This window comes from Garra rufa, chromosome 1 (genome assembly GCF_049309525.1).
Source record: "Garra rufa chromosome 1, GarRuf1.0, whole genome shotgun sequence".
NCBI lineage: Eukaryota > Metazoa > Chordata > Actinopteri > Cypriniformes > Cyprinidae > Garra > Garra rufa.
The window spans coordinates 74,901,475-74,916,241 of NC_133361.1; the positions used below are offsets into that span (position 1 = coordinate 74,901,475).

The window sequence follows — 14,767 nt, forward strand, 5'->3', positions numbered from 1 at the left end:
AAGGCGACCGTTGCAAATCATTTAAACTTTGTGTGAGCACGTCATAAATAGAACGCGCCAGCAGATTACTGTCGGGCCGCGTCGCGCCGCATTCAGTGTAGACAGCATAATAGGTTCTAATGTCGCGTCGAGTCACGCCGCTCGCGTCCGGTGTAGACACGAAAGATAACTTCGTGTCTGCTGCCGTGCTGGATCCATAGTAACAAACTGCTTCGGTGAGTCGCATAGAATACGTCATCGTCTTGCTGCTCCCTCCCCGTTCTGTGATTGGTTCCCTATCTTAGGTGAAAATTAGGTCCATGGTTTCCAGACTGACTAGCAGCGTGAATAAAATCGTGCTGCGCAAGGCAGGATGGGGAAACCCAGGCTACTTCGTACCAGTGGCGATTTCTTTAAGACTGCAAGGGAAGCTCAGCTTCCCCTATAATGTCACAAAATTAATGGTCAAATTACGTACTATTGTATTAACATTTTATTGACTAAAAATGCGTTAGAAAACGTTCATCTCAAAGACGAATTCGTTCAGAATCAGTTAGATATAGCAGGTCGGCTGACTTGATTTTCTTCTCATACATTCCCGTAGCGTCACAGTGCATTTCCCCATTGAAGCCCAGCGTCCATTGACTTCAATGGGGCTGCTTTGAACGTTTTTTTTCAGTGCTTTGAAACTAGACGGTCATTGGATAAACGCTGCGATTATGTCCCGCCCACGGACGCTCAGCGTCTCTGGGGGTGAATGAGGAGTGGGCTGGCCTGGACGCTGAGCTTCTGCGTGATGATTGGAGGGTCTGTCGAAAGATTGCATCTCCTTTTGACTGACAGCGATTTTGTCCTATAAGGAATCGCTGAAGCTATTCGTTTGGCTCTCTGCACTCAGCTCAGTCCCATCGTGGATTTCTCAAGTTCAGTCGAAATAAAAACTGCTGCAACCTATTTCTTTATATTTGCTTGGCGAAATTGCTTGATTTTCATCATACATTTCACACAATTATACACCACATTCCTTGTTTCACTTTTACAGAGTTTAATATTTTTTTTTAGATCATTCATTCATATGAAACTGCACACGAAAAGTCACTGGAAAAGACGCCTAGTTGGTACGACAGGGTCACAGACCATTTTCTTGAAAAGGAACGTAGGGCAGAATTTACTTTTAAATAAATAGACAATTTTATGATGTAGACCGAAAATGAGCTTCCCCTATTTGACAGACCAGTAGCCGCCACTGCTTCGTACCTACAGTTTAGTATGATATGCTCAGCATTTTCTTTAATGTCACAGATCATACACTCATCACTGTTCCTTTCCCCCAGACAAACATATAATGTTTAGTCCTGTATGGTTTAGTCTAAATATGGAATATGTCATTCCTTCCTCATGTTTTTATGACTGACTTTTGTATTTTCTGATATTGTCTTCCTCCACATTTTCTGTAGATTTATAAATCTAGGCTTAAAATGTGCTGTGCTTGTGTTTTTGTTGTAATTTACTTTGATCAGCTCTGCTGTGTACAATTGTGCTATTTAAATTATTTTTAGTTATTAAAATACAACTAAAACAAGAAGAACACAAACTGACATTTCACAAACAGTCATTTCTAAAATCACATAAAGCTAGAGCAAAGCAAAACCTAGTAAACAATGATAAAATACTCTGTATACGTACTATGGTGAATGCTGTCACATATTAAAAAAATAATGAAGCCTTGTTTTTTCTTTTTTTGTATCTTACAAATTCACCTTTTATTGATTAAACCCATCTCTGTACAGTCAAACATGACACAACACTAAAATATCTCGGACTGACACTTGAAACACTTCTGACTTTCAAAACACATTCACAAACTTGTAAAATAGTTCAGCCCCGTTTCCTGAGAATCAACCTTTCAGTTTAACTGATGAAATCTCTTCCTGATTGAAGTGAAAGACATTTCAGAGCCGCTGTTCAACAGTTCAGAGAAAGAAAGATCTGGAATATAATTTGAGGTGAGTGTTTCATCTTTCTTTAGTTGTTTTGATGCGTGAGTGTGGTCTTATAATGTGGCATTGGTTAGTTTGTGCTTCTTTAATGCTGTGCTAAAGTCATTCTGATGATTTTATTGAAACCTCTTCAAGTCATGATTAAACCGATGATCAGATGTCTGTCAGTGAATCACAGAAAGCTGTGTGTCCTGATACTGCCGTCACATGATGTGAAATCACTGATATTCTTATTTTACTGTTCATTACTCAAACAATATTTCTTCACTGTTGAATGTATATCTGTGAAATATGTGACCCTGGACCACAAAACCAGTCATAAGTGAACATTTGTCGAAACTGAGATTCTTACGTTATCTGAAAGCTGAGTAAATAAGCTTTCCATTAATATATTGTTTGTTAAAATAAGACAATGTTTGTCTGAAATACAACTATTTGAAAACCTGGAATCTGAAGGTGCAAAAAAATTTTAATATTAAGAAAATCGCCTTAAAAGTTTTCCAAATGAAGTTCTTAGCAATGCATATTACTAATCAAAAATCAAGTTTTTGTATATTTATGGTAGAAAATTTACAAAATGTCTCCATGGAACATGATCTTTAACTTATATGCTAATGATTTTTGGCATAAAAGAAAAATCGATCATTTTGACCCATACGATGTATTTTTGTCTATTGCTACAAATATACCTGTGCTACTTTTGAGTGGTTTTGTGGTCCAGGGTCACATATGAGGGTGAAAAGGTATGGCTGAACAGCTTTATATCATAATAATGAATGCACACAATCACACAAAAGACATAATCACGAACGTCCCGTAAACCTCTAAAACAGTTCAGTTTATCTGAATTAAAGTAACCCTGAAACATGACTGACTGTCATTAATCTTCTTTCTGGAAACCATCCAGCTGTCAAACCGGTTTCATTTGTTTTCCTGAGGGTCTGGTTAAACTGGTTCTGAAGATGAGTGTTTTTCAGTTAAGGGTTGTTAAGTATTACAGGAAATCATCTCTATTCCCTCACACGTAAAGTAAACAGAAATACTAGTATCACGTATCATTGTGTTGTTTCTGTGTTGATCTGCTGTACTTCACAACGAATGACTGTAGGAAAGATAAAATGCTGTTAGTCTGCAGTACATCAGTAGTCCACTGCAGTACAGCTACATGTGAGTAAAGTACACTCGAGTACAGCTGCAGTATAATTATCTCAGATTTCACACAGACACACTGGAAAATGTCTCGTTTTGGCTCAGACTCCAGCTGTGTGAACTGACAAAGACTCCTAGACATGATCTCAACCACAGGAGCTTCACTCTTCATCCTCATGATCATGTTGAGTCTAGTTGAACCAACAGCACAGCTGTCAGACGAACACAAACCAATGGAGTGAACTAAAAGTATCTTCAGTCTAAGACAGAATCACACAAACACAGACGCAGAGACTCATTTGTCCACTAGAGGTCCACCTGTCAGTGACGTCACTGAAGTGAAAACACATACTGTAACTTTCAGCAACATATAAGACAATGTGTTTGTCAGAGACACAAAAGACAGACTCTTAGTGAAATAGACAGCTGGATATTTCTTTAGGGAACATAAATGAGAAATGAGAAAAATATATTCTTAATGCTGTGTTAATTAGCTGACTAGATTGGGACACAGGGAGCCTACAGTGTTGAACTTTGTCATGATATTCTAATTTTGTAAAATACTGGATTCGTTTTTTTGTCTTTAATCCATAATCATCAAAATTGAAACAAATAAAGGCTTCAAATATTTCACTTTGTGTGTTGTGAACTAGTATAACCAGTCCCTCCAGAAAAACGCGATTATGCGATCGCATGATTCCATGCATAATCAGCCAAAGTCCGCATATTTATGTGGGGGACGCATTTTTTCAAATACGCCGCACTTTCGCCGCATAAATTGCAGATTTCCGCGCGCAAAATATGCGGGCTTGCATGATTTCATAATCTCATTCTGTTTGGGTCTTTGTCTTCATTCTTTCAAGTACTATTGTGGTCGCGCGTTGCCGCGACGTTCTGTCTTGCCTCACTTCATTTTCGCCAGCCTGACCAGTCCACATCAAGTGTATTGGACATAGAGAGATTGTGAGACCCGAATATTAATCCGTGTGGCCGTTTGGCCATCCCCGCACTGTTTCAACTGGAGGACTGTGTTTGTGGGGTTCGTATGGTACCATTAGATTGTTGTGTGGATGAAATTATAAGTTGATGTGAGTGGTTTGAGTGTGGTCTGTTTGTTTCTTGTTGGAAGCGTGTGCGAGTGTGTATATGTACAAGTGTGTGAGCGTGAGAAATCGGTACTAAGTGTTGTGAGTTTGCGTGATCTTATGGAGTAGATTTTGTTGTGTGTATATTGTTGATGGACCAGGTGTAATGTGATTGCATCTGTTATTTTGTTGCTTTTCTATTTTTGTTGATCAATTTTTTTTGTGTGTGTGTTTATTGATATGATTTGATTTATGGTCATTTGATTTTGTTTTTTTTGTTTTTCGTGTTTAGTTGATTTTGACTTATGACTATTTGATTGTATTCTTTTGTGTGTGTGTGTGTGTGTGTGTGTGTGTGTGTGTGTTTATTGATTTGTGTCAATTTGATGTTGATTTTGTTAATTTTGTTGGACGGGCTAAGGAGTGCTGACCACTCTAGGTCCATGTTAATGGGTACCCTTGTTCACTGAGTGATTTTGTTCTTCTGATTTTTACACGTGTCATCTGAATACACGTGTGTTTGTGGTGAAATGAGTACATTAGTGTACGTTTGAAGTGCGTAGTGAAGTGGAATTGGGGTAGGTTGGTTATTTCTCCTTGCCATCTGATGTGTTACTTTTGATTTGTCTAATTTGTTTATTTTTTTGTTTTGATTTGGAAGCCATATTAACCCCTAAATTGTGTCTGTGTGTTTAGCTTTTATCCCAGTAATAATAAAATATTGTATCTTTTTTCTATATTCATGTCTCTGCTCTATTCTTGTGGGAACAGACCTGGGTGTCTTTGACCATTATTTCCCTGGGAGAGATTCCCAGGGTGGAGTAGTCGATGTTATAGCCTAATTATAATTGAGTCCAGAATAATGAAATTCACCCCTTACGGTGCTACATCTGGCAATAAGTGTGTTGGGGGAATCACTTTTTTCTCTCTTTTTCACCAAACCGCAGTTTTTGCAAGTTCCCGCAGTTTTTGCAAGTTCCCACAGTTTTTGCAAGTTCCCGCAATTTCATCGCATAAAATTGCATAAATATCCCGCATATTCAATCGCATTTTTTAAGAAAACGTGCCGCATAATCAAGGATTTTTGCCCGCAACAATCACAAAAAAACGCCGCGTTTTTCTGGAGGGACTGTATAACACAAGTTTCACTATTTGAAAAAAATCTATTGAAATTAATAGATTTTTCCTTGATATTCAATTTTTTTTGGCACATACCTGTATACAGCACTTTAAACTATATGGGTTGTGTTAAAGCAACTTTACAGTAATAAATAGGACAATAGTGTCATTAGTGTCAAAGTTCAATGTTGCAACAAAGTCAGATTTGCGAAGGTCTCATCTGATTCCTGTGGTCTTGTGTCAACGGCCGTCTCTGAGGCTCATCTGGCTGACATTTAGGGCTGTAGATGTTGTCTCTGGGTGCTGATCCACGATCTGGGCTGGATCTGGTGTCTACGGTGACCTCGGAATAAGAACAAAACAGACTAATATTAATGTAGATGCCATACTTGTTACAATGCAACGAGTGCATCAGGTGTTATGGGAAGTGTTCCCAGTTGATCTAATTGATGCAGCCTAACAATGCTTTAACGGATTTGGACTATAGAAATGTGTTATTGTTTTATGGGTAACACTTTACAATAAGGTTCATTAGTTAAACATTAGTTAATGTATTAACTAACATGAACTAACCATGAGCAATACATTTGTTACTGTATTTACTAATCTTTATTAACATTAGTTAATGGAAATACAATTGTTCATTGTTCATGTTAGTTCACACTGCGTTAACTAATGTTAACAAAATTTAAATAATGCATTAGTAAATGTTAAAATTAACATTAGCAAAGGTTAATAAATGCTGTATAAGTGCAGTTCATTATTAGTTCATGTTAACTAATGTGGTTAACTAATGTTAACTAAGGAACCTTATTGTAAAGTGTTACCGTTTTATGTGTAGGCCAGGTTAAAGAGATGTCTTTAATCTAGACTGACAGAGTGTGTCTGCCTCCAGATCAGTGTTAGGTAGATTGAGTCTGTGACAGTTAGCATGCTTTGCTTGAACTGGTCCACCACTGTCAAAAACACAATATGGGTGGAAACATGCAGATTAAAGGGGCTGTAATATTATAATAAGATCTCTTTAACAAGTCACAGCATGAGCAAAATCAACTGTCCTTCTTCATGTTTTCTGGGTTGGTAGATGCACCGGGGACATAATTATAGCACTTGAACAAGGAAAAAGTCAGATTTTCATAAAATGTGAGACACTGCAGGTGAATAGAGTAAAATCTAATAGTTATCACCTTACTTAGCCAGTTAATTGATTACATTGATAAAAAAATTGTATTACAAGTTTTTTTTAAATGTTAGGTTTAAATATGCAAATGAGCCATTATTTAATTACAATTTAAACACTGAATGAAGTTCGAAATTCTTGTTTTATTTTTTTATATATTATAGTATTTTTCCTCCAAAATAAATGAATTAATTAAATAAACAAAACCTGTGCGTATCTTCGGTAGAAATCCTGCAGGCCCCCTTAAAGCCGGGCACACACTGCAAAAAGTCCTTTAGGATTGTACTTGTATGAACTTGCTGATCATGTCAGACTGTGGGATCTCAGTGGTTATTAATGTCAGACTGTACCACAGTCAAGACGTGTTAAAAACGGGTGCGCGCAAGATAACTTGTCCGTAGTTTTACATGTTCAACTTATAAACATTCGGGGCTGAAATGTGGCTATCATGAAAAGTATACAAACGACGGCAAACGGCCTGAAAACAGCTCCGCAAATAGAGTTTATCAAAGCAAAGGAATTTCTTGAGCGCAGGACGGGAGCGCTGGAAATTATGTGGATAGCAGAAACCTCTAGCATTATTTCTGAACATGGCTTGTCTTGAAAAACGACAACACTTTAGTTTTGTAAAACAACAACACGTTGTTCGTCGTAGGAGATGTCACACTGCAGGACTGTGCACCAAATCATCTGATACTGGTAAAATTTGATCGCAACATCCATTAATCATCTGTCGGTGAACATGTTAAACGATCAAAGACTACAGATTTTAGCCTAGGATCATAGGAATCCTTTAGGATTTTCTAAATTTGTCCCAGGCGGGCGGCCAAATCATTTCCAAAATCACACAGAGGACTATCATTCTGTTAAACAAACAACAAAAAAATTATTTTACTTATTTTAAGATAGAAATAGGTCACAACCTATATACTTTAAAAGAAACAAGAAATAACACAGTTGCAAAAGCTGTACATTATTTTAAAGCCTAAATCTATAGTTTGAATAATTTGTACTTATTATGGACATGCAACTTTTTTATTGCTTTTCTATTTACACTAAGTGCAAATAACAATGGGTTCTTTTTACACAAAGTACACAAAATTTCTGATATGTATAATACTTATTGCAAATAAAGGAAATGAATAGTCATTATTGTGTTGAATGAGATAAGCATCAAAAAGGCGTTACAAAAAGTAGCTTTAGAAAGAACTTAGATTTAATTCAACATAGAACTTATTAAACTTTAATATAAGTCTATAATGGCCTCATGTTTCAAACTTGTACGACTGTCTTTTGCAGAATGAAAGATGAATTACCCCATTTAATGTTCTTTTCATTGATATAGATTATCGTTTTATTAAAACAATAAGAAAACTAAAACTGACAGGTGGTGGTAAATCAATCACACAATTAATCAAGTGTGGACATAATGACATGTAAAACAGGAAGATGAGAGGAATATTCTAAACGCAACTCATGTGAACACCTTAATCAGAATATTGTCTTATTCAGAACAAGGTGAATAATTAGATTACTCAAGTCCATGTAAATGTAAATTCCATGTAAATTCTCCACGTGGGTTTACTCTCACCTGTGTTGAATTCAGTTGAAAACTATTCTTCATTCGTTTTCTAAAATTGCTCTAGTTTTACAAGTTTAAGTTCTGAAGAAAACGCCTCCCTTTCAGAATCCTATAAAAATGCAGAATTGAAAAGTTTTAGAAATTCTGTCCAAGGAAAAAAAAAAAAACATCTGCATCATCATTCATGGTTGGTAAATACTAGTTCATATGAAACTGACATGACATAAGATTTTTTTTTATTTTTGTTTTGCTGACAAAGCTCAAAACAATTGCTCAATATGTTATTTTCATTAATTTGTCTCTGCTCACAGCTTCATCATCCAAGTAACATTTGAGCACTTATATCCTCATGTTAAGAGTGAAATTACTTCTTGATCTTCTTGTTGTCCTGCAGCTGTGAATCGGTGAAGGACGATGGCATATGTTAAAGATCTGCTGTTGGACTCACTGAAGAAAATAGCAAAAGATGATCTGAAGGAGTTTCAGTGGCACTTAGAGAAAGATCATGAGCGGATATCAAAGTCTGAAATGGAGAATGCAGATAGATTGAAAACAGTGGATAAGATGGTGGACTGTTTTGGAGCAGAGGAAGCTGTGAATGTCATGGTTGGCATCCTGAAGAAGATTAACCAGAACGATCTGGCTGAACAGCTGGAGAACAAACACAAGCAAGGTAATGTTTATTTTACTGTGACTGTAATGTGATTGTCCATTTGTGTTGTGTGCAGTGGTGGACTAGGGCTAAAAAACGGCCCTGGACTTTCTGGCACAGAGTGGCCCTCCACACCATAAACCCTCCAGCTCATTATGCACAGGGACATTTTTAACACTAGTAACACTTAGTAACATGAGAAAATAATAATGCAATACAGAGATAAAATACATTCTTTTTTTATTAACTTTAATGAATGGTTCTTTACTGTTGGTCCTTTAGAAATCATTCTGATTTACTGCTGAAAAAACATTTCTGACTATTATCTCAATGTGGATGGAAGACCAAAATGGAGAGAAAAATGTGTTTTCAAACAAAAACATATTGTCACGTCTGAGCAGGCAGTGATGTCAAAGAACAAAATATAATAAATGAAAACACTTTATTAAACTAAACCAACAGAAATCCAGGAACATACAGGGAAACTGAAGTAACTATAATCGACAAACAATGGGAGTGAGCAGACACAAACTTTAAATACACAGAGACAGGGGTGAGGCTACAAAGGAGATAACAAGGGGGAAATACAAATATGGGCAAGACAGAACCAACTAATACAAAACCAAAAGGGGGGAACAAGGACTAAACCAAATAAACTAGAAACAGAGGGGGAGAAAACACAAGGAAAACAGAACAGGACAGAAAATAACATAATCCTGACACATATTAGTGTGGACGAGGGCTCAGGTTCATCAAGACATTATTACAATCACACAGGCAAAAGTTAATCTAAGCAGGTCCAACCCACACTTTTTTACATATATATATATATATATATATATATATATATATATATATATATATATATATATATATATAAAAGGATGTCACCACGCTGGGTTAGGGTACACACACACACAGGGCTATATATTATATATCGAGCATAATTCCTGTTTTGTTTGTTTTTTAAATACAAAACGAAAAAAAGGAACAATTTTCTTGTTTTTTTTTTTTTTTAATTTTTTTTTATGTTTATTAAATTTACAATACAAGCGATTGAAAGACAGGATAGGTTAATTGCTGGACATGTTTTGTCCCATGTCTGAAGAATCAGTGCCCTACATGAGTTTACTAATATAGTCCACCTGACAGAGAGAACGAACACAAATGAATTCAGACGCTGATGAACACCTGCTGTTAACAAGCAGATTCACTGAAGAAAAGAGAAACAGCACAAGACAAACACAGCATGTTGAATTAGCAGACGTTTAGCAACTTCTCCTATTCATTGTATTATTTTGTTATTGTTTTGCCTGATTATAGTAAACAAAACCCATATTATTTTGGAAATATCAAATATGGAATATAACCTTGAACCAAGAAAAGCAATAATGCAGCACTTGAAAAATAACTTCTCATAAAAATACACAGGAGGCTGTGTGACATTACTTCTATGGTGACTGAAGGAGAATAATAACAGGGAGATGAATCTCACAGTTCATTTATGGTCATATTGTTCTTACGCAGACATACTACAGTATTTTCATTTGTGTATCTGTGTATTTTGTCACACATTTTTTACTTCTGTCTTTTCTCTCTCTCCGCACAGAGCCACAAAAAAGCTCAGAGACAGCAGAGAAAAACACAGAAGAACAAGGTGCAGTCTTATCAGTCGTATTCAAAACTATGTTTTTTTTTCACCATTTTTTTTACTGCATAAGTCACAGTTGTGACTGTATTACCAATTCTCTTTAAATCAAGTCATTTCAATTGGTGACCTTCTTTTAAATGCCTCTCGTTCAGCTGTTTCAGTCATGAAAGTGCAGCTTCTGTGTCTCTGAATGAGCAAACATCACATTCTCCAAAAACTGTTCTCTAGGCTTATGACTAAATTTAATAGACAATTACATCTGACAACTGTCTTATAATTAGTAATTTCTTATGCTCAGATAGCATTAAAAAAGCTTATTTTTGAGGCTATACCGGTCATTTCACAAACACAGTCCTGAGAGCATCTGTCCAGCTAGGAATGGTTTTGTTCTAAGAATGTTCCGGTAATGTTTTCAGCAGCAAGTCTTATGTTAGTTCCCATTTATTTAGGAGTATTCTCCTGAAAGGTAGAATAACATTCTCAAAACATTATACAAATGTTTCATGATTTATTTATTAGAACATTATCCACTAACATTTTAATAAAGATTTAAGTGGGAATCTTCCTATTGGACATTGGATGTGAACTGCAATACCAGCTTTACTTATTATAAACCAGATTGACTTTATTTCTGTCATACATTTACACAAGTTTTTTACTGAGGTGAACAGAGGTTTAGATGTTGATGTCTGTTTGAAAGTAATAGTTTGGTTTATTCTCACCATTATGTTGATAAGTGTCTTTGGATGTTTGTTATGGCTAAAACAGTAAGAGAAAATGTGAACAGATGATTTGGTTTGCTTGCTAATGATTAAACTATCAGCATGTAGCGTTCTGATTATCTGTTGTCATCTAGTCTAATCTGTGGTGCTGCACTTTATTTGTTATAGCAGTTCAGTGTTTCTGTAAAAACACTTCTTTGTAACAAACATCAAGAATCAGTGTATGAGTCTAAACATTGGTGACTTGCTTCATTCTGCAATGTATTCTGGGTACATCTTACAAAACTCAAGCTCCCAGAATGCACTGCAGCATGAAGCATGTCACCATTGTTGAGATTCATACACCGATTCTTGATGTCTGTGTGTGAAAGCTATCAGAGGTTTGAAGTGATTTGTGAACAGTGTGTTTAAAAAATTATAGATAGAAATACAGATTATCTGATTAGATCACTGATCATTACATGATAATATTTTTAACAAAGTCTAGAATCAAAATGCTCAACTCAACCAAACGCTTCTCCCCATGATGTTGAAATCAAACCAAACTATTATTCTCAAACAGACATCAACATCTAAACCTCTATTAATCTGTAAATATAAGACAGAAATAAAGTCATTCCAGTTTATAACAAGTGAAGCTGGTAATGCTGTTTTTGGAGTTATTTAATGATGTTGGAGCTTGACATCAAACAAAGGTTGGGTTTTTGCTTTCAACCAAAATTTGACATCTGAGCAATGTAAGTCCACATTTTTTGGATTTATTAGAATGTTGGAGAATAATGTTCTAATAATGCTATCAATAAACATTTGTAGAATGTTTTAGAGAAAGTTATCCTACCTTTTAACAGAACATTCTGGGAACTAAAATAAAACTTTCAGCTGAAAACATTCCCAGAACATTAAACATTCCTAGCTGGGTCAGGAAGCTGACTGTTTCTATAGCAACCGAAGTTGATAAGTGCAGCTGCAGTGACACAATGACTTTACCAATTAACAACTGGCTCTTTTATTCAGAAGCAGGACTATTCCACCAAATTGTGCATTGCACTTTTCCCCATTCAAGTATTAGACGTGCTGCATCTTTGTGTGCTTAAAGTCTGTGGAGTTACTTTTAAAAGTAGTTAAATTACAGTATGTTGAAGAAATACTGAAGAGATCACAATGATGTTAAAGCCTTATCATGTTTATAAAAAAGGAAAGAATCTGTTTTTGATTTTTCCCAATGTTTTATTAACTTTATTATCTTTTGTAACAGCAGATTTGAAAAAATTCTTGGAAACTCACAAATCCAACATGAAGGAGAAAGCAGAATGTATTTTTGAGGGCAAGAAAGAAAAGGAAGCACATCTCCAGGATATTTACACAGAGCTCTTCATCACAGAGGGAGATATGAAGGAGGTTAATCAGGAACGTGAGATTCTGAAGATTGATGATGCTTTCCACAAGAACAAACAAACACAGGGCAAACCAATCGAATGCAATGATATATTTACATTATTAAAGGGAAAAAATAAGAAAAAGATTGTGCTGACCAAGGGAGTCGCTGGCATTGGAAAAACTATCTCTGTGCACAAGTTCATCCTGGACTGGGCTGAAGGAGAAGCCAATCAGGATATACACTGTGTGTTCCTGCTTCCATTCCGAGAGATTAACTGCATTAAAGACAGAGAGTTCAGTCTTCATGAGTTTCTGCTGAGATTTTATACTGAATTGAAGGGTCTGGAAAAATCTAAGTTATATGAGGAATGTAAATTTGTCTTCATATTTGATGGACTTGATGAGAGTCGCCTGTCTTTGAATTTTAACAGCGAAACATTGAATGATGTTGAGGAAAGATCATCTGTAGATGTGCTGTTCACAAGTCTGGTCAAAGGGAAACTACTTCCATCAGCTCTGGTCTGGGTGACATCACGACCAGCAACAGCCAATCAGATCCCGTCTCAGTATGTAGGTTTGTTCACTGAGGTGCGAGGATTCACTGACAAACATAAGGAACAGTACTTCAGAAAGAGAATCACAGATCAGACTCTGGCTGACAGAATCGTCAAACACATTAAGACAAACCGTAGTCTCTACATCATGTGCCACATTCCTGTGTTCTGCTGGATCACAGCTACAGTACTTCAGGATATTCTCAAGGACAGTGAAGAGAACATCAGCACCACACTCACTGAAATGTACATCCACTTCCTGCTAATACAGATGAACATAAAGAACCAGAAGTATGATAAACAAGAAGAAAGAGAATATGCAAGGAATTTAGACTCAAATAAAATAATGATTTTAAAGTTAGCCAAGTTGGCGTTTGAACAACTGAAGAAGGGAAACATTGTGTTCTATGAGGAAGATCTGAAAGAATGTGATATTGATGTGAGCAAAGACACTGAGTTGACAGGAATGATCGCTGAGATCTTTAAGAAAGAAAAAGGACTTCATGAGAAGAAGGTCTTTTCCTTTGTGCATCTGAGTGTTCAAGAGTTCCTCGCTGCAGTGCATGTGTTCATCTGTTACCTGAACAAGAACATGCAGGAGCTTCAGTTTTTCTTTGATAAACCAGAAGAAAATATTACACTGCAGGAGCTACTAAAAAAGGCTGTTGATAAAGCCATGGATAGTGAGAGAGGACATCTGGACCTGTTCCTGCGGTTTCTGATGGGCATTACACTAGAATCTAGTCAAAACCTGCTCAAGGGTCTGATCACAGACACTGAAGACACCACAGAGAGCATCAGACAAACAACTCAACACATTAAACAAGTGCAAAACAAGAATATCTCAGATGAAGCTTCAGTCAACCTATTCTACTGCTTGCTTGAGCTAAAGGATCATTCATTATATGAGGAAATCCAGAGTTACATCAGTTCAGATGCACATCCAGGAAGAAAACTCTCATCTTCAATGTGCACAGTGCTGACCTACATACTGCTGATGTCAGAGAAGGTGCTGGATGAGTTCAACCCAAAGAGATTCACATCATCACAAAAAAATCACAAGAGACTCGTTCCAGCTGTGAGAAGCTGCAAAAAAGCCCTGTGAGTAATTTTTACTGACTGCTGTTTGATCAAATATTTTATTCTACATCGTTAAACAATTAAATGTTGAAATATTATTTAAAATATCTTCTTGTCCTGATAGTGAAGTATAAAATATGTTGCAAAAACACTGAACATCAGAAAATAATCAAAATCAATCAAACCTTCTGTCCTTTCAGATTTGACGGCTGTGGTCTTGGTGAAACATGCTGTGAAACTGTATCTTCAGCTCTTCAATCATCAGACTCCCATCTGACTGAGCTCGACCTGGGCAGCAATCACCTGCAGGATTCAGGAGTGAAGCTGATTTATGATGGACTGAAGAGTTCACACTGTCAGCTGAACATACTGAGGTTTGACATTCACTAAATCACTAGGTTACAATATGTGGATGAATTGCCAATTCACAATTACAGATAGCCAATTTTCCCATTTATATTTTAGAATAAATGTATCAGTGATGTTTTTCCAAGGGAACAAGGCAGGGAATGTCTACTCAAAAAAACCTAATGTGAAATCCATCTCTGTTTCCACGCATTCTGGAAAACCTGTATTTGACACTGCAGTACATTTTACTTGTATTTCTGTCATCGCGGTTTCCTTTCCATGAACTTGT

At 36.3% G+C, this 14,767-nt stretch overlaps 1 protein-coding gene and 1 long non-coding RNA gene across 2 annotated transcripts in view; both read left to right on the plus strand.

Annotated features, from left to right (window-relative positions):
* Window positions 1–14,767, plus strand: part of LOC141339345 (uncharacterized) — a 299,598-nt gene that overhangs the window by 63,922 nt on the left and 220,909 nt on the right. The gene's annotated exons all lie outside the window — the stretch shown is intronic.
* The window catches only part of LOC141342629 (NACHT, LRR and PYD domains-containing protein 3-like), a 32,089-nt gene continuing 25,830 nt past the window's right edge, over window positions 8,509–14,767 (plus strand). The window contains exons 1-2 of the mRNA XM_073847127.1: window positions 8,509–8,767; window positions 12,378–14,151. Coding sequence (XP_073703228.1) covers window positions 8,509–8,767; window positions 12,378–14,151 — 2,033 coding nt within the window. The remainder of the gene's footprint in view (window positions 8,768–12,377; window positions 14,152–14,767) is intronic.